General features: G+C 40.4%; 4 protein-coding genes and 1 long non-coding RNA gene across 7 annotated transcripts in view; 2 read left to right on the plus strand and 3 right to left on the minus strand.

The window, feature by feature from the left end:
- Nucleotides 1-137: 137 nt before the first annotated feature.
- On the minus strand, nucleotides 138-3454 carry LOC104823214. Of its 3 annotated transcripts, XM_010554674.1 has the most exons (4): nucleotides 958-3453; nucleotides 729-794; nucleotides 500-599; nucleotides 138-395 (listed from the first exon to the last, which is right to left on the minus strand). In XM_010554674.1, exon 1 carries the CDS (start codon nucleotides 3340-3342, stop codon nucleotides 1039-1041), a length of 2304 nt encoding a protein of 767 aa, XP_010552976.1. In that variant the 5' UTR covers nucleotides 3343-3453; the 3' UTR covers nucleotides 138-395; nucleotides 500-599; nucleotides 729-794; nucleotides 958-1038. The 3 variants fall into 3 exon arrangements, with proteins under 3 accessions (XP_010552976.1, XP_010552974.1, XP_010552977.1); XM_010554672.1 differs by having other exon boundaries at nucleotides 500-794; XM_010554675.2 differs by having other exon boundaries at nucleotides 138-391; nucleotides 500-3454.
- Nucleotides 3455-3915: 461 nt separating this feature from the next.
- LOC104823215 (triacylglycerol lipase SDP1) lies at nucleotides 3916-7748 on the minus strand. Its single transcript, XM_010554676.1, has 4 exons — nucleotides 7497-7748; nucleotides 5254-6715; nucleotides 5030-5173; nucleotides 3916-4932 (listed from the first exon to the last, which is right to left on the minus strand). The coding sequence occupies exons 2-4, from the start codon at nucleotides 6670-6672 to the stop codon at nucleotides 4039-4041; spliced, it is 2457 nt and encodes an 818-aa protein (XP_010552978.1). The 5' UTR covers nucleotides 6673-6715; nucleotides 7497-7748; the 3' UTR covers nucleotides 3916-4038.
- Nucleotides 7749-9244: 1496 nt separating this feature from the next.
- On the plus strand, nucleotides 9245-14924 carry LOC104823216. Its single transcript, XM_010554677.2, has 3 exons — nucleotides 9245-9780; nucleotides 9894-14506; nucleotides 14643-14924. Exons 1-2 carry the CDS (start codon nucleotides 9448-9450, stop codon nucleotides 14460-14462), a joined length of 4902 nt encoding a protein of 1633 aa, XP_010552979.1. The 5' UTR covers nucleotides 9245-9447; the 3' UTR covers nucleotides 14463-14506; nucleotides 14643-14924.
- Nucleotides 14925-18218: 3294 nt separating this feature from the next.
- Nucleotides 18219-19069, minus strand: LOC104823219. Its single transcript, XR_773321.1, has 3 exons — nucleotides 18977-19069; nucleotides 18826-18888; nucleotides 18219-18618 (listed from the first exon to the last, which is right to left on the minus strand). It is a non-coding gene; the product is annotated as an uncharacterized LOC104823219 (long non-coding RNA).
- Nucleotides 18540-19180, plus strand: part of LOC104823218 — a 2061-nt gene continuing 1420 nt past the window's right edge. The window contains exons 1-3 of the mRNA XM_010554680.1: nucleotides 18540-18631; nucleotides 18770-18917; nucleotides 19007-19166. Of these exons, the coding sequence (XP_010552982.1) occupies nucleotides 18843-18917; nucleotides 19007-19166 (235 nt within the window). The 5' untranslated portion in view covers nucleotides 18540-18631; nucleotides 18770-18842. The remainder of the gene's footprint in view (nucleotides 18632-18769; nucleotides 18918-19006; nucleotides 19167-19180) is intronic.

The following is a 19180-nucleotide window of genomic DNA, read 5'->3' on the forward strand; positions in this document are numbered from 1 at the left end:
CATATATAATGCAATCGTGAACTATCCCCCATGATTTCATTGAAGGATCTCATCTCCTGTTAACAGTTTGAAGGAGCTCATAGTACGGCATTAATGGTGGCTATTACCTGTTATAAAGGAATAACAACAAATCATACTTGATATTATTATATATATTGCTATTAATGATTAATAGTATTTGAAATTAATTATTACACTGTACCAAAATTAGTACCCAGATCAAATCCTGCAAGAGATTTGAGTTTGGTTTCAAGTGTAAAACAAAACTATCACTGGGAACACTTTTCCTTTATAGCGTTTTTGCCAACCGGACATCAACGGGAGAAGAGTATCGTCTTTCCGCTTATAGAAATGTTCCACCGACCACACTGCGACTGAATCTTCATCTATACTAGCTGCCAAACACCATTAAAAGCTCAGAAAATGTCCTTGAACAAGTAAACAGAAGGATGAGATCAAACATATGAATGTTCTCGCGAAGGAAAAAAAACTCGGGTACCGGTTACATCACAATCTTCTTCTCTCTTGCAACCTTTTTTTACTGCAACTGATGTTCAAATCTTCATTCTCCACTCCCCAGACATAATTCCAGGTTTATGCTGTTTGAAAGATCATCAATCATGACCGTTAAGGTAATGCCTCCGTCGAAATATCATTCAGAGGCATTAGAACAATATTTCGAAGAAAACCCATATCGGAAAATTCATCCCGATCTTCTCTTTTGCAACCTTTTTTTTGCTGCAACTACTGTTTCAAATCTTCATTCTCTACTTCCCAGAACCTCCAGGTTTATGCTGTTTGAACGATGATAGATCATGCGAGTTAGGTAATGCCTCCGTCGAAATATCATTCAGAGCCATCAGAGCGACATTGAGAAGAAAAACTCATGTTCTGGTAATCAACTTTGAATTCAAAGCACTTACGTGAAAGGAAATCAATCAAGGAACAATATCTTACCTGGTTTCAGCAACAGAGAGAAGATTACTAGGAGAAGATCATCACGTAATAACTACTAGGAGAAGATAACAGTCATAACTATCACTTCATATCGATGAATGAACTACCGTTCACATCCTGAAGAGTCATTTTCCCCAAGTAAAGATCGCTAATGTGATTGGAACAAAGAGGGAGGCATTTCCGATTCAAAGCCGAGTGAATTGCTCCCATGCCACTGACCCACTTCTCTTCATCCAGTGGGTTAATATCTAAATGGTTTTGCAGTAGATGAATACGGTATACAATGGTATCAGATCCCTCACAGAAATCAGCAGCACAAGAATGGAATGGTTCATCAGATGCTAGCCTTATCAAAACCAAAGACAAGGCTCCATCCACAGGTTTCGGGTCCGAGAGATTCTTATCTCCCATCATTTTCACCTCCCTTTCTCTCGGGAAATGCATCTCTTCATTCCCGTCCAGATCCAACGATTTCAGATCCTTTGTGTAGTGCTTAATAGCTTCACGTTTAGTCGATTCGTGTTTCTCTGCTAATGTCAAAATACAGGAGAACCTCATGTGGTAGCTTACGATTATTTTCATCATCTTGAAATTGTGGCAACAACAGAAGAAATCAAGCCATCTTCTCCCGATTCCCGCGTACCATTTGATGATTTCGGAATCTTCAAGAACGACAAGATGGCTGATTGGCCGTGGCCGGCCCATGTTGTTCGTGAACCCGACTAACCTAATAGCCTTCCTGACAAGTTCTATCGGAGCTGCGAGCTTCATGCATAGCTTTGTCAAGTCTTCGACGGTCCTCTCGGCATATCTCTGTTCTTCCTCTTCTTCTATTCTCCTCTCTTCATCCTCCAATGCCTTTTTAGCTTTGGTCGGTGCCAAATGTTTGTTCACCTGTTCTTGAAATTCATCATAAGCATCGATCAGATCTTTTGGCAATTTATCTCTTATGTGTCTCAATGAGAGAAAATCTCCTCTAGTGAGCAATCGGTGCCACTGCCATCTATCTTCCAATGACCCCAAGAACTCTTTCACGACTTCATCTGCCCAAGTTCTGAAGATAACCCTCACCTCATTCTCTATTCGAAATTCAGATTTAAACCCATTGCTCTGCTTGAGTTTCTTCAGTACATGTCTGAATATTTTCAAGCCCAATTCCTTCCGGTTCCTCTCCCGAGCATTTCTCAACTCCAAGGCTCTAACTTCCTTCTGCCTGACATACTTCTTCCTTGCCCGAATAGCCTTCTCAGACATTGGTGGTCTCAAAACAGATGGTGGAACAGCCTGAAGATCCATTCCTAAGAAATTTATCTCCTCAGACACTGCACTGTGAATCACTGTTTTCACTCTATCTACTTTCAGTTCCAATCTCTGTTCCAATAGGTCCGAAATCCGCTTCTTCAAATCCAGAGTCAGCATTTTCGATCCTGATGTTATCACTAGTATTTCATCCAAGTATCTGACTGCATAAATCTTCACTGGCTTATAGAAAACATTAGCTGTTGATTCCTGCTCACCCATATCGATATTGGGATTCTTCAGTTTCATCTCAAGCCTCATCTCTTGAATCTCTTTATCAATCCCGTCGAAGTAAATATTGATCAAAATCGAACACAATCCACATTCTTGAGGATAACCTCTTCCAAGATAGCATCCACCGAGTTCAATCCGCAGAATTCCACACTCAATCAACCTCTTTATCGTCTCAATCAATACACTATCATTGATTTTCTCCCCAATAGAAGCACAGAGGTTATCTACATTCCGTTCCTTGAACATTTCACGAGTAAAAAAGACACGAAACCACCAACGAGGATTCTCCACAGAGTTCTTCAGGTACCTAACCGCTGTATGCCTACCCATTCCAACACGCCCACCATAAGAAAACGTCACAAATCGATCATCATAAACAACCTCAAGAACCATCCTAATAGCTTCAATGAACACTTTCAATTTCAAATTGGGTAGAGCCAGAGATTCACCTTGTCCCCTTCCTCTTGGCGAAACGAATTCGACGCAGCAGGAGCGGATATCAAACCTTTCCTCGCGTATCTCATGACCCATTTCCTCGATCGAGAACCTCCTGGAGACGCCCTCAGCGAACTCGGAGGCTGACTCGCCCGAGTTCGCCGCACGGGACAGATTCTGACAGGCGGTGAGGAGGACGGAGGGTAAAGCGACGACGTTTTTGACGAGACTGAAGAACTTGCCATGGGAGTAATGCTTGAGAACTAAAGCTTTGAGCTCTGATTTCGCTAATGGCTCTACGAGATTCTGGCTAGGGTTTACTGAAAGCGCGACCGTACTCAGAAGCTTCACGGAAGAGGAGACAGCAAGAGAGATTCCACGTCTATATAAAGAGAATCCTAACAGCTTCAAAACCATGGAGCTCAAGAGATCGGCAAAGTATCGCCGGAAGCTTTATTCGCCGGCAGAGAATGTTATCGGGAAAGTAAACCGATGTCGACGCAGTAGAAGAAGGATAAGGGAATTTTACTCAAATGACGCATCGCACCATAAAAAAAAATAACACTTTTTTTGTTAAGACGAAATTACCCTTATTTAATACGCGATTTTTATCCATTCGAAAACAACTCCGTTATTACGACTTCGTAATTAATTCTAAATATAGTTACAATTGATTCTAAAAAAGATGGCAAAAAAATCATCTGTCTTACTTTAGTTGTGTATCAGTTATATGTTAGTCGTAATAAAGTCGTAAAAATAAAAGGAAAAGGTATTTTATACTTTTCCAACCGAAAAATGGGTTAAAATTGAAAAAAAAAAAATTTCGGTGGTGTACACTGAAATTGTTGCGAACCAAGTGGGTTATTTGAGTAATATTCCAATTTGAGTAATATTCCCGAAGGATAAGAGTATACTGCTGAACTCCATTTTATATAATTTAAATTAAAATATTTTTTTATCTAATTAAAACCTCTAAAACCCCATTTAATATATATATATATATATAGTATAAAGACAAGATTATTCAAACTATCAGGATCTTAACATAAACACATAACTGTACAATCAAAACAAGAATCAGTGAGAATCTGCAGATACATTTCACAAAATCAATCAATCTAAAACACTTTTCCTCGTCTCTGGTTCTTCTACTCTCGAATCCACCGGAGAGGATATTTTCCCTGTGCTCTTCTCATCATCGTCTTCTTCTTCGTCTTGTCCGTGTTCCGACACAGAGCTGTCATCGGTCTCCTTCTCCGGGATATCCAGATGTACACTTTCCGGCGGTTCCGTACGACTCATCGCCTCCTGGTTCCTCACCGACATCGCCAAATCTTCTCTTCTGACAACGTTTAGCACGAACCCATTGTCGGTTCTTTCCGGCTGAAGAAGATCGCCTTCTGTAACCGTAATGCTCGAACCATTGGAAGGGGAGCTCGGACTAAACGGTTCCCGAGTTCCCGGGGGAACAGCAGGCGAGTTTGGACTGCTCGTGAATCCTCTGGTCAGAGCAATGTCGATGTCGAGATTCTGTACGAAGTCGATGAACATGTTTGCAGACGCGGTTCTCATCAAGGGTCCACCAGATCTTGTCCAAGAACTCAAGTCCACACTCTCGGTTTCACTGTCACTTCCGTCGTGGCCATGGTGGTTCCTTAAAGACCGACCAGATGGTGCCTGGTGATTGTTAGAGGAGGATTCCACGAAGAGATCTTCTAACGAACCCGTCGAATTCTCTCGAGCAATCACGTTCCATGACGGGATTCTTCTCGAAGCGTTAAACCTGGTTGTCATGGCTAATCCATGATGAGAGGCGGCGGTTGCAGCCCTCTCCGAACTCCTTTTGAGGCGGCGCATGTGGTTGAGAATGGCGACGCACTCGTCAAGAGCAAGCTCGATCCCACAGTTTGCTTTAATGGCAGAAAGCTTCTCCCAAGTGCATCTCCTTCCCTGGTTGGCTGCCTTCTGAAGTTCAACATGCGTAGGGTTCTGTATGATCTTCGAGTACTGTTGGAAAGAGACAGGAAAAAAAACATGTCTGAATAACTCTCTAGATCGAAAATTATTACAGATCAAAGAAGGAAACTGGTTTTTCAGAAAATACCTGAGCAAGTGTTGCAGGCATAACAACTGTGACATCACCCTCCCACTCTTGAGCAAACAGCTTTGCAAGCCCACCGAGTGGAAACCCTAGTTCTAATACCTGGTTGCATCTGTGTTTTACCTCCATCTCCACGAGATGAGCAAGCTAAAACCCAGAACCGAAAACCGCGATTTAAACATGGATCAACAGAAATCAAGTCATCTAATCACTATGCAAGAACATACCTTGGCTGCAAATCTGCCTCCGTAAGCTCGAACAAAATCCTTGAGACGCAACAATGGAGCAATGTGAGGGTTAGCCTGGCTAACAATGAAATGGTTAACGTTAAAAAGTTCCTTCAGCTGCATCATGGGCAAGTCGATCTCCAAGCTACCGTCTCTCCATCGACGTACAGATGGCCCGGACCCTTCTTCCGGTTCCAGATTGAAAGGTGGATGATATGGGACGAGATCTCCACTTCGGTCCTTAGCCATCAGCTCCTGAGCTTCAAAGAGTCCAGGGAAGGCACATGAAGCAGTGACTGCGCTCCATATAACGACGTGAGGCGAAGTCAAGTAGTTAAGACACCTGGGGGGTTCATGCTTTCTCGGGGAGCAAACTGTTATAGCGAGTATCCTTCCTGTCATGTCGTATGCTTCTTGGAATGTCAGATTGCTAGTGAGGTTTCTAAGCAGCCATTGCAACTGTCTGATATCATGAACAGCTCCCTGTATCATAACCCGTCTCACGATTGAAAAGATTCCACCCAACTGATCGAAGAATTGCAACGAGTGGAAAGAATCCTCGAAGAAACTCTGCAACTCGGGCCAAGACCTGGTTGCCACAACCGAACACATGATGGATCCAACGCTAGAACCAGCGATTATCCTTGGTAACAGCTTATGCTCAACCAGGGTTCTGACCACACCAACGTGAAAAGCACCGAGAGAAGCTCCTCCGCTCAGAAGAAGAGCCGTCCTGCCAAAGGCATGGCGGGTTTCGTGCATAAAGGCCAGTTTCTCTTCTAAAGAGAGCTCCTCTGAATCAGAATTGCAAACCATTTTCAACTGAGTAGAAACCTCGTCAATGTAATCTTTAATGAGCCTCGGAACTTGAAGTCTACCCTTATGAAGCTCGGAATTACACATATTACCGAGATTTCTGACGAGATCGGCTCTCATGCAAAAGATGATATCTCTAAGTGACCCATCCTGACGACGATGACGAAGCTCCTGAAGCTTGTTCCTCACCAGTTCTTCATCGTAAAGATCAGATTCATTCAACCTCGGTGTCTCCTTATCTAACATCTTAGCAGCATGAGACCACTCCTCGTATGTCAAAGCTGTCCTCATCATGTTCCTCCAAAACTTCCTCCGGTAAGCCATTTCAGCCTTGGCTTTTACATTCGTGTACCGTTTTAACAAAAATGCGATAACGGTAATCACTGCCAATATCCCTTGCGGGTTCCGGGGATGAAACCATGACACAAATGGCGATAACACCTCCCTAAATCTATAGAAGAAACTCAACAAGTACCGGAAGAGATCATGTCTAAGCTGTGACAAGGATCTGCAAAGCAAGATTCTGAAAGCTATTGTCCGACCCACAACGGATGTTGGCCCGATCGAAAATGGATCAACACTGGCCTCATTACTTATATCCATCTCTTCCGGCAACAAAAAGACTTCAGATATGATCTATGCTTCACTGCAGACATAACTGGCAAAAGTTAGATGCACTGTAAAAAAGTAACAGAGAAAGACTCTAATGGAGAAACAGGATCCTCTTCATCTCAATAGCTCGTAGGGGTGGCCATTTCGGGTTTCGGTTCGGGTTCGGTTCGGTTATATTCGGGTTCGGTTATTTCGGTTATAGAAAAACTATAACCATTCGGTTTTTATATAAATTTCGGTTCGGTTCGGTTCGGTTATTTTTCGGTTCGGGTTCGGTTCGGTTTTGGTAAAAAGTTCAATTTTTCAAAGAAAATTGTCGGTTATTCTCTCGGTTTTTTCGGTTATTTTTTATTCGGTTCGGTTCGGTTTCGGTTTCGGTTTTTCGGGTTTAAGGAAATCATAACCGTTCGGTTTTGATGTCGGGTTCGGTTTGGGTACGGTTATGTCTTATTCGGTTCGGTTCGGTTCGGTTATTCGGTTAATAACCGAAATGGCCACCCTCGTGGGGCATAACCCATGAATCAAATCTCAGCATACAAAGACAGCTAAATTCTATGAATCTGCTCAAGGAAAAGGGATTTAATTTCTGAAACTCCGACTCTGATCATGCCATCTTACAATTCTATGGATCAGAATTCGCAAAATCGGACAAAGCATACAATGACAACCAGATATAATCCATGACCCAATTTCAGGTAAAATCCAGAGAGCAGTTCGCGAAAGGGGACAGCGCAAACAAATCGACATGACCCAAAATCCAAATTTCTAAAAATCTGATGTCGAATCAAAACCAGATCAAAATCAGAAAACGGTACCTGAACCAGAAGTGATCAATCGGAACAGAATCAACACGAACAAGAACAAAGTCAAGATCCGCGGCGAGACTCAAGGGAGCAGAGAAGTTGTTGACTTTGAGGTAGAGAAGCAAAAGCCCAGGGCTTTAATGGGGGATAGAGAAGAAGAAGATGTATAGGGAATCGCGACGAGATAAGAGGTGCCGATAGCGGTGACGCGGATGCTGAATCGGCGGAGAAATGGCCGAAGAGAGAGAAAGTTAGTTGGATAAGATTTTTAGTAATTTACTCGGTTTCCCTTTTTGGAAGGTATTTGAAAACATCAAGATGTTTTAGGTAGAATTTCCGAAACGACACGTTATCTGCTTCCTTTTGTAATTTGATAACCTTCGATTTTTTCTTTTTTCTTTTTTCTTTTTTCTTTTTTCTTTTTTGCATCTCCATGCGGATAATGATGCATATATATACACACAATTGATTATTCGGAATATAAAATATACAAAAAGTATGAATAATAAATATCAGAAAATAATAGCATGGATAATAAATTCCCTTTAATGATAGTAATATATGTCCATATTGAATATCAATATATATAGTTGTCAATGATTAAATGTTAGAAAAATAGTAAAATAAATCAATTTTCGTAGCTGCAGAATTTTGATCCCATGGGAACCGTCGGATTGCTCCGATGATGGCGCGGAGGATTTGAGTCACGTGGAAGACACGTCACCAGAGCATGTTACGGTGGTTCCCACATTTACGCGCTTTTGTCCTCGTGTTCGCATCCAAATTTTTTTATTATTGTTTTACTTAATATTATATACTATTGTAATTATATTTGGGAAGAGGCAAATATGTGGCTATAGGCCACATCAACTCCATTGGTTTATAATCAAATAATAACAAATATCTTCAAATCTAATGGTTTTTAAATTAATTAGTTATATAAATATTATAATAAAATTCAAATTAAATGTAAAAATAAAATAAATATAATTTTCTAAAATTGAAATTCAACTCTAAAAACGGGGGTCTAAAGAAGTTCTTTTAAGAGCAAGAGTTGTTACTTAGGAATTGGGAGTTTCAACAAGATATGCTTCATTGTAAGTTGTAACTGAATTTTTTTTAAATTGAGGTAAATGCCGAGATAATCCACATTAATAATGTCACATTAATTTGTTGGCTTTAATTAGCTACTCCCTCATTTCAAAATAATTGTGGTTTTAGGTTATTTCACATTTTTTAAAAAAATATAGAAAAAGTCACATATATCATTATTTAATAATAAAAACAATGTTATCAGTAATAATTTATTGGAATATAATAGGGATAAAATTGGAAACTATTGTAAAAAAAATAATTTGAAAATGTATAATAACAAATATTTTAAAACATGGAAAATAACCTAAAACTACAAATATTTTGAAACGGAGGGAGGGAGTGCATTAATTAATTTGGTAGATACACAGTAAAATATTAATGGGATTAGATTCTAATTTGGTGACAAGGGATGGCTGTATCCATATTTCAATACTTATGCTTAAATCTATTTTTCTACATAAACAAAAATTTTGCTATTTGCTTTGGTGGTAAAGTGATATTACTATTTACTGCTAATCGTTTGAAAAGAAAAAAGGTATTTAGCTAATTAAACAAAGTCAAATGCACAAAGGACAGTGAAAGGGAAATAATTAAATAAATAAATCATATTTATTATATTTATTATTATTTTCTTCATTTTTTCCAAAGGAGAAGATTTTATGCTTTGGAGGTTAAAGTCTGCAACTTTTCATCTGCGAAGGAGTGTTCAAACGCGAGATGTAAACAAAACCCAATTTCTCAAATCAAAATCCAAAGCGACCCAATAGAAAAATCTTCAATCTGTTTCTATTTCTGCATCGATGTTATGATCAGAGATGCAAATGTGGAGTGATCGCGCATTTTCTTGGGCTGGAAGTTTGACGAAACCATGGCAGTAGACAAAACCGAGAAAGATTCGGAGATTAGCTCGAAGCCCCAGAAGATGTCGTCTCCGATGTTCCCGGAGATGTCGGAGAGCACTACAAGTAGCAGACGGTGGGGGAAGAAACCGAGGAAGATTTGGAAGAGACCCATCAGAGTTTCCAGGTTGCCGAGCTTTGGGTTCGCCGGTTCCGATTTCACGTTCGATCAGATTCCGGCAATATTTTCCGGCTACGCAGCTGGGTCGGAAGATTCGTCTTCGTCGGAGTTGTCGGATGCTTCTGGAAGTGACTCTCAATCTATCAGCTCAGTTGATGATGAGAACGCAGAGATTAGCCATGTAAGTATAGCTTGAGGTTCTGGATTTCTCCTTGTTCATTTGATCTCATAGTTCTGAATCAAAAACCCATAGATTTCGAGATCTGGAAATTTCATGGGTGAAGTTTTGGTCAGGCGAGATCAACAAGAGCGGTGCGGAAACGGGCGAGTTTGAAGAGGATGAAGAGTATTTCCAGAATCCCGAGCATGAAATTCCGGAGACAATTGACGAGGAAGCTGTCCGGAGGAAGAACTCAGACACGACAGAAACTCAAGAAAGTCAGATCTGTGAAACTCAGGAATTATGGCGATCGATCTGTTTTGTCTGGTGAAACCATTGGATTAGCATCTCAGCCTCGATACTTGAATCCAACAAGCTCGTCCGCATCGAAGAATGTCGGGAAGATTCAGAAGAATCTGAAACCAAACATGGGAGCTACAGCAAAGAAATTTTCTGGAGGTTTGACAAGAACAAGAAGCTTGAGATACTCTGGCTTGCGCAGAGCTACATGCTCTTCGGCTATGAAAGATTCTAAGATCGGTAATGATGTTTCAGATGGCAAAGTCTGCAACTACATGTACTGTTCTCTGCATGGGCATCATCATCATCATGGTCATGCGGATGATGCTAATGTTTCCTCTTTGAAGCGGTTTGTGTCAATGAGGAGGAGGTTACTGAAGAAGCAAAGGAGCACTAACCGGCGTTTGGTCTTGTTGAAGCGATCTTTAAGCAGGAAGAGAGGTTCTGTAACTGGAACTGGTCGGATAGTGACTGTCGGAGATAGTGCAGATCAAGAATCAACCCATGTAGATCCCACTGCAGATGGAGAATCTAGTCGAGAGATCTACCAAGAACGCGTTTCCAGCTCAGAAATTTACGGGAATGATGATGTAGAATCTGTTCGACAACCCGCTGAGACCCGTGACTTATCCTCGGGAGATGTCGGTGAGAACCAAGATCGATGTAGCGGTTCGACAATCCGAACTGAACTGCCAAAACCTGTTTTGTCCGCTAGAAAACGGTGGGAAAATCTGAATACGACCGAAGAAGAAGATAGTGCAGATCAAGAACCAACCCATGTAAATGTCACTGCAGATGGAGAATCTAATCAAGAAATCTACGAAGAACACGTTTCCACCTCAGAGATTTACGGGAATGATGATGTAGAATCTGTTCCACAACCCGCTGAGACACATGACCAAGATGGATGCAGCGGTTTGGCAATCGGAACTGATCTGCTAAAACCTGTTTTGTCCGCTAGAAAACGATGGGGAAATTTGAGTGAGGCCGAAGAAGAAGAATCTGAGAGCCAACCCGAAAGAAATACACAGAAGAATGTGAAACTGTGGCGCCTTATATATCAGCAGATGGTGACAGGTCTCAGGGAAGAAACTTCAGAAGGTTCTGAGAAATTCTGTGGAGAAAGTTCTAGAAGCTGTCAAGATGGTTCTGGAGCAATGGCAGATGAAGATGGCAGGAAAGATGTTCAAGCCATTGATCATGACAAGTCTGATGCTGTTAAGATTGTGAAGCAAGCGTTGGACGAGATCCTTCCTGAGATCACGGATTACTCCTCTGATGATAAATCCGTGAGCGGGGACAAAACTTCCGAGCATGAACACGTGAAACGTGAAGACGATCAAGGATTGGACTTGTCTCGTTTTGCTTCTACTTCTTCTCTTACAGGGGAAGAAACTGGTCGGAGAGGTTCCAAGAATTGGAGGTACTTGAAAAATGCTTTTCTTCTGAAGAGATTTCTCGAGTTGTTGGAAAAAGTTAGAGACTTTGATCAGAGAGAGGCGAGGAATCTGTCGGTCAAATGTGACCGGGAAGAGGATGAGACGATGAGATTGAGACGAGTGAGCAAAAACGCAGAAGAATGGATGTTGGATTACGCGCTCAGGCAAGCGATTTCAATGCTGGATCCGTCGCAGAAAAGAAAAGTGGAACTTCTTGTTCAGGCCTTTGAAACGGTAATCCCGATTGACAGGTTCAGGGCTCGTGTTTCAGGTTTCACTGCTTCTCACATGGGGAAGAACATTAAAGCCCAGATGGAGAAAGCGAGTTCGGAAAATAACTCGGGAGAAAACAAAGATGAGGCTACTGAGATCCAAGCTGTGTTTGGTGGCCCAAAATCCGATGAAACTGCAGAATTAGATGGATCGAGTTCATCTAAAGAAGATGAGAGGATAGAACACGGTGAAACCGAAACAAAGGCTGAAAAACAGAATCTTATCAAGTGGAGGAACCTTATATATAAGCACATGGCAACGTCTCTAACCGTTAACGATGAGCGGAAGCATCATGTATGCGAGAACGAACTCGTAGAAGATTTCGAGCAATCGGGCAGTGTAGATGGATCAAAGTCTTCCGAATGTTCCTCCGGAACTGATCAAATACCGGGTCGTGCTGTTAAGTTGGTTCAACAAGCACTTGAAAAGATTGTCTCGGAAATTCCAGACCAACCTTCCGATGAAGATGCCATTTCATCGTCTTCTAATTCTGGAAAACAAGATTCGACAGGTCAAGACACGGGAAATGGCTGGAACAACTTGAAAAGGGTAATCCTTCTCAAGAGATTTGTCAAGAGTTTGGAAAAAGTACGGAAACTGAATCCAAGAAGGGTCCGGTGTCTGCCAGAGGAGTCCAACTTTGAAGCGGAAAATGTTAACCTGAGGCACCGATCATCAGAAGACAGAAATGATGCAGAGAACTTAATGCTTGACCATGCTCTTCGTCAAGCTATATCGAGATTGGCTCCTTTCCAGATAAGGAAAGTAGCGCTTCTCGTGAATGCATTCGATACTGTCCTCGATGGCGGTGGAAAATCCACCCCATTTCGAGACGATCAAGCTTGTCAAGATTCCGCAACAATGGTGAATCCGGAAAATCCTGACCATGGATCTTCTCCTATGGAGTCCAAGACTGATACTACTTCCCGAAACAATGGTGAATCAGGTGGGGGAGGCATGAATGGTCAGAAACCAAACCCGAAGAAAGATCACGACTTCAACGCGGATGAGCAGAGAACTACAGCCGGATTTTCAAGAATTCGGGTGAATCAAAGAGACTGGAAAGAGCAAGTCGAAGAGAAAGATACCAAATTGTGGAAACTGATCTACAAACACATGGTAACTGATCTTCAGACAACAAAGGACGGTACTGATCGAGCCTATGGGGTGAAGATTTCAGATCGTAAAGATGGCTATTATGGTGCAGAACCGATGGCGGCAGCTGAAGACAGATGCCGTGATGAGGATGGTCTGAAAATCGATGACAGAAGCAGTGGCGTTGTAAGGTTTGTCCGGGAAGCACTGGAGAAGGTTCTGTCTGAAATCCCGGATCAGTCATCAGATGAACAATCCATGAATAGTGATGTAACCACAGATCAAGAACTTTTCGAAAGGGGTTCTGAACTCGGAGAAGAGCTTGGTCCTTCAGCTTCCATGGCTGCCATAACAACTCAGGTAATGGGACCGGAGGCAAGACACAAGTCGAGTGAGAAAACCTCGAGGGGCTGGAGCAGCCTGAAAAAGGCGATCCTTTTGAGGAGGTTCGTGACAGAGTTGGGAACTCTAACGAAACATAGTAACAGAACGCCTCGGACTCTGCCTTTGGAATCCGACCCAGAAGCTGAGAAGATCAATCTGAGGCATCGGCCATTAGAAGGGAAGAAAAGTTCCGAGGAATGGATGCTTGACTATGCTCTACGACAAGCCATTTCGACGTTAGCGCCTTCGCAGAAGAGAAAAGTCGCTCTTCTTGCACAAGCTTTCGACACCATCAGCTTACAAGACACCATTAGTTTCTCGAGTCCCAGCTCTCGTCGATCCAGCAATTCTGGTGGTTCACCAGAAGCAAGAACACCGATTTCAAATCCCGTGAGTGGCCAAGAAAAGTCGGGATATGGATTTGGCAAGGAAGAAGTGGCTGACTCCACTTTTCGGGATACGAATGAAGAGGGAACCCGTGTTTTCCACCGCAACGAAACAGATGATACATGCAAGATGTCGAGTGAAAAACCGAGAGATTCACAAGAAGAGGGCGAATTGGCTGGTGAAACCGCTAACGTGCAGCAATGTACGAGCCTGTGGAGGTTATTATGCAAGCACATGGAATCGGGTGTTGCAGAGAACGAGAGAAACCAACCGTCTTTGGGGGCAACCATCAAGGAGGAAGAAAACAAAGGCGGGTCTGATTCCGATGATCAAAATGCAGGTGGTGAAAGCATGGAGCTTTACCAGAGTGAAGCCGTAAAGCTGTTGGAAGAAGTCATCGATGAAATATCTCTTCCAGACAGCGAAGGTGACCATACAGGCAGTACGATTTCAGACCGGAAACATCTAGAAGAAACAGATACCGAAAAGGAAGCGAGCCAGAAGGCAGAAACTGAGCAGATGCCACAGGTGAGGAAAGGCTGGAGCAACCTGAAAAGAGTGATCCTTCTGAAGAGATTTGTCAAAGCACTCGAGAAAGTGAGGAAGTTCGATCCAAGAGAGCCGAGGTTTTTGCTGTTGAACCCCGACCCAGAAGCCAAAAAGATCAACCTAAGGCATCAAGAAACTCGGGACAAGAGAAACGGCGAAGAATGGATGGTAGATTATGCACTTCAAGGCGTTGTTTCCCAACTAACACCTGCTCGGAAAAGGAAAGTTCAGCTGTTAGTACAAGCTTTCGAGACCGTCTCGGTTACAGGGAACTGAATCTATAGACCGTTAATGGAAATCACCAGAGTTTAGCCCACAAGGTAAGAAAAACTTTACAAATTCAAAAAGGAAAGGAAAAACCTCTTCTTTATCAGACAGGGAGGGAGCTTGTAATGGTTTCTTCTGCAGAACTTTTCATCAACATAACTCCGAGTTTCTTCTGTTACTTTTCCACAGCTCTGTCACAAATCAAAAGAAACAGAGCATCGAGCAAGAAGATGGTGGTTGCAGAGAAACAAAAGGAACTCGTGGTGTTGGGTTTTGTCCTTTTAGGACAGATTCATTTTTGTGGATTTCTTCTGTTTGCAATGTTCAGTGTGAATGTGTGTGTATACATCACAAGAAAGTCATTTCATTACTGTTATTGTTATTACATCGTTTCAAGAATTGAAAGCAGAAATCCATGTATTCATTCTTCTTTCCCTTGTGTTCATGACTTGTCAATGTTGCTTTCGTTCAGATATATATACATATATATATATATACATACATATATATATATATATATAAGTGTGACCAACTTTTGTATACACTCGAAAGTCGGAACGACTATGGATGGATCCACTTTGAAATGAAAGAGGTCAAGCCCCCAATTGTTTAATTAAAAAAAAAAACGGTTTCGTTACAAAAATTTAAATAAATTTGTTAGATGTTGCATAAAATATCCTCCTCGTAAAACTAAATTTGCTCTTTAATAAAATTAAATTTATTCCCGATTATAAATTTTTATGTATAGTCATACCGAACTCAGACAAAATAATCAGATAAAATAATGGTAGGTGTTAAAAATTCGAGATTCGCGGATTCACGAGTATTTGTCTCATGAGTACTCGATCGAGGCTGAGTGCTAGTAGTATGGGTAGGACGATACGGAAAACCTAGATCACGAATACGTATACGGATTCATATTTTACCATTAGCTCGTTGTATTTGTCAATATATATGTAAAATGATATTCTAAAACAATTACAATAAAATCTAGATATATATTCGTAAAAAAATTGTATTAATATTTTATTACGGCCTACTTGAATCAATAAAAATACGCATGTCTTCATGGGTTCGATCGTTTCGGGCACTCGACCATCAATGGTACCCGCCTCGCATCAACCATTACGGTTACGGAAAAGAGGAAGCAAGGATCTAGGAAATTACTGAAATGTCCTTCATTATCTTGAGTTCTTGACCCACTGGTCGGTCCATATAATTTCATTTTTATTAGTGTCTTGGCTCAGTATTATCATGCAAACTAAAGTTGGTCAATCCATGATTTTAGTTTTTTTTTTATGTGAATCATACGTTGGGAAAAAGGCACACGTCATCTTTGATACAGATAATCAGTATGATCTCATCATTGATAACATTGAATTTCTTTTTCCCTTTTAGAAAACCATATAAATTCAGCTTTAATCATTGATTAATCTGTTTATCTTTTTTTTAAAAAAAAATTTGTTAACAAATCACATAGTTAGCATTTGCACCAATAAGTGTCCAAAGGTGGTGGTATAGTAAATATATAGTATTTGCATATCTCACTAATTTTTACTAAATTGATCTCATATTGAATAAATAAACTGATTCAAATAATACATAATTGTATTCAAATTAAAAAAAAAAAAAATTATATAAATTGAAACAAAATTGAAAGGATCATCATATATTTTATGGAAGCTTAATTATTTATAATTTTATTTATTATTTTATGATTTTGATGAGGAGTGAGGGAGTGGGGACTAAACAACAACTCAAAAGGATCATGAGCCATGTTGAGCCTAAAGAAAAAGCAAAATGGTAGAAATCAATGTCTCTTGAAAAAATGAAAAATATTTTATAAAAAAAAATAATCAAACCGAAATTGAATAGACAAAATTGTAATCATTGTTCACATGCATCTTTATCATTGAATCCAATGGCACGATCACTTCTCATTGCAATATTTATCTGCTCAAAAGATAACTATGGACCACCAAATTTAATTTTATTTGGATATAAATTAGATTTTCTCATAAATCGGGCTAATCATTATAGAGTTTATGGACGAGTCAGGATTTCATTTAATTAAATCGATGTTGAGCAAATGAATTATGTCTAGTAAGATTTGTTATGAATAATCATATAGATGAATAGACATATCACAACTGCAATGCTAAGTTTCCAACACCATAACATCATCTTTGTTAACTATTGCTAATACATATATATATATATATATACTCATATTTTAAAATTATATATAAAATATAATATCATTCATGCTACCAAAACTTAATAATTTCAGATATATAAATTTATTGCTCGTTGCACCAGTCGATTATCTACGATTTTAATTCGTAACATATATTTTCAATCACAATATCAACATTTATTTTATCTGCAATGAGTATTTTTGACGAAAATTTTCAATTTTGTATTTTGCAAAAATATTCTCCTAAAAAATCGATTTGGTATTTTCCAAAACCTAAATAATTTTTAGATATTTATTTTGTGCTTCCAAATATGAAAACATCATATTTATGAGAAAAGCTCATTATTTTTTTGGTCTAACTCTAAACTCATATTGTTCTTGCTATTTTCATACCAATTTATTCATATAACATATAAAAAAACTATGGATTTTATTTTCCTTGCGAAGCCCATAATAAATACGTCTGCGGTGACATTTAAACTCCAATTATTAATATATATATATATATATATATATAAAATTATGTAAAATAAGTAGGGCCAATTCAAGTGATTGGTTAAGAAAGTGAAGAGAAGTAAGGAGAGGAAGTGTTTGAACAATTCCTCTCTAAATCAGATTGTGAAAGTGACAGTTGGAAAAGTGAGAGAGAGAGAGGGAGAGAGAGAGAGAGAGGGGAGAGAGAGAGTTTCCTTAAATTCGTCAGAATCTAACCAAATTTGCGCTGATGATTGAAACCCTCGTCTAGCAGAAATGTAAGGCAGAATGTAATGTAACTATTCCATCCTTGCAAAATCTACCGCAAAAAATCCTCTCTGATATTTTTTGTGTGTTTAATCCTGTAGACTTATGCCGTTTGTTTCTCAAACGGAAACAATTGCCCATATACGAACTCAATTCAGAAAATTTTGAGGAAGCCGATTCACGAAGAGGTAAAAGAATTGCCCAACGTAAAAACAAATCGAATCAAACGCCAAACATCTGAGCCACGAAAATGCACTATCGTCGCCTCAATAACAAGAAAAAAATAACCCAGAAATACGAAAGAGCAGATCGGATCGGAAATACCTGCTTCCGACTGATTCTGCTCCTCGTGAGATCTCTTCGTCAGCTCCTCGGGAGAATCCGCCGCATAGGACTCGTTCGACTCCATTTCCGCTGAGAAAAACGCAGATAAGAATCGAATCAGTCAATCGACATTGCCGAAAGAGAGAGAGAGAGAGGGAGAGAGGGAGAGAGAGAGAGAGGGAGAGAGGGAGAGAGAGAGAGAGAGGGCCCTCATGGAGGATGATGATGATGATGAGCAGAAAGAGCATAAGAGCAAACTCTTGCCTTCATAAGTACCTTCACACAACTGTTTCGTCCACTTAACTTACTCTCTGTTTCAGTTCGTGTTTCCGTGTCTTTTTTTTTACAGGTAACGATTCATGTTTCTGAGTTCCTCTGTTTTTTGTGTCTTGTCCTCACCTCGTTACATCGTTGTTTCTTAGTGTTTATTCTTCTCTTCCGCTACGAAACATCCGATTTCTGTGTGTTGAATTTACATCTGGTTTTCACGTAAATCCTGAGACTTTAACCGAACCCATTTTGGATCCCTTGATGTTCTTTAATGGGTCTTCTCTCAAATTTTTGTTTTCTCGATCACTCAATCAAAAACTTACCTTTTCTTACAGGCATGGTATGAATCACGAATAAACCTCAAGTAAGAATCAGGGCTTTCTTTCTTTGATGAATGCTCAAGTAGATTTCCTCGAAATTTTCGATTCGGTTTTGCTTACCTGGTAGTAGCAAGACCTCTGATACCCAACTTTGCGGTGGCCGAGTGGTACAGGGGTATGGAGAAAAAAGTTGCTCCTACCTCAAGGTCCCATGTTCGAGCAGCGGGTTGGGGAGAGAGGGGGTGTTTTCTCGGTTTGAGAGGGTGTTGCTCTTTGGGCCCCTGTCGCCGGCCTCTAAAAGCTGCTCCCGAGCCTAAGAAATATAGGTTGGACCGAAGGTCCAGTCAACCTCTGGTTATCAAAAAAAAAAAAAAGACCTCTGATACATACATACATACATACATATATATATATATATATATATATATATATCTATCTGCAACTTCTCTGTTATTGTTCCACAGTTTTTAGTGACTAAGAGAGGAGGAAGAAACGGATAACATCACGAACTCGATCTTACCAAAAGCACGTGACGTTATGGCCAAGAGGAGGTCCTGGTTCAGTTGGATTAGAAAGCTCTTCACTTGCGAAGCAAAAGCAAAACCGGATAAGGTTTGTTTATTTTCTCATCTTCATTAACCATTACAAAGTTTGGTATGATCATATTTTACCTTTTGTGTGTTGATCAAATCTTTATATAGAAACCGAGGAGGCTGAGATGGGTGTTCAGGAAGATGAAGCTGAGACAAAAGCCTGCAACTGCAGTGGTACCAACAGCGCAAGAGACAAGAACTACATTGGATGAAGCGGCAGAGGAGCAGAGAAAACATGCCTTGAACGTGGCCATTGCCACGGCTGCAGGCGCAGAGGGCGCG

This window comes from Tarenaya hassleriana, unplaced genomic scaffold (assembly GCF_000463585.1).
Source record: "Tarenaya hassleriana unplaced genomic scaffold, ASM46358v1 Cleome4, whole genome shotgun sequence".
NCBI classification, from domain to species: domain Eukaryota; kingdom Viridiplantae; phylum Streptophyta; class Magnoliopsida; order Brassicales; family Cleomaceae; genus Tarenaya; species Tarenaya hassleriana.

Bases quoted from the DNA above. Each gene is read 5' to 3' on its own strand.
- LOC104823215 (XM_010554676.1), bottom strand. From the start codon at position 6,672: ATGGATATAAGTAATGAGGCCAGTGTTGATCCATTTTCGATCGGGCCA. The intron at 5,174-5,253 runs GTATGTTCTTGC...TCTGGGTTTTAG, and splicing joins GAGGCAGATTTGCAGCCAAG to CTTGCTCATCTCGTGGAGAT. The intron at 4,933-5,029 runs GTATTTTCTGAA...TCTTTCCAACAG, and splicing joins TGCCTGCAACACTTGCTCAG to TACTCGAAGATCATACAGAA.
- LOC104823216 (XM_010554677.2), top strand. From the start codon at position 9,448: ATGGCAGTAGACAAAACCGAGAAAGATTCGGAGATTAGCTCGAAGCCC. The intron at 9,781-9,893 runs GTAAGTATAGCT...AGTTTTGGTCAG, and splicing joins AGAACGCAGAGATTAGCCAT to GCGAGATCAACAAGAGCGGT.
- LOC104823214 (XM_010554675.2), bottom strand. From the start codon at position 3,342: ATGGTTTTGAAGCTGTTAGGATTCTCTTTATATAGACGTGGAATCTCT.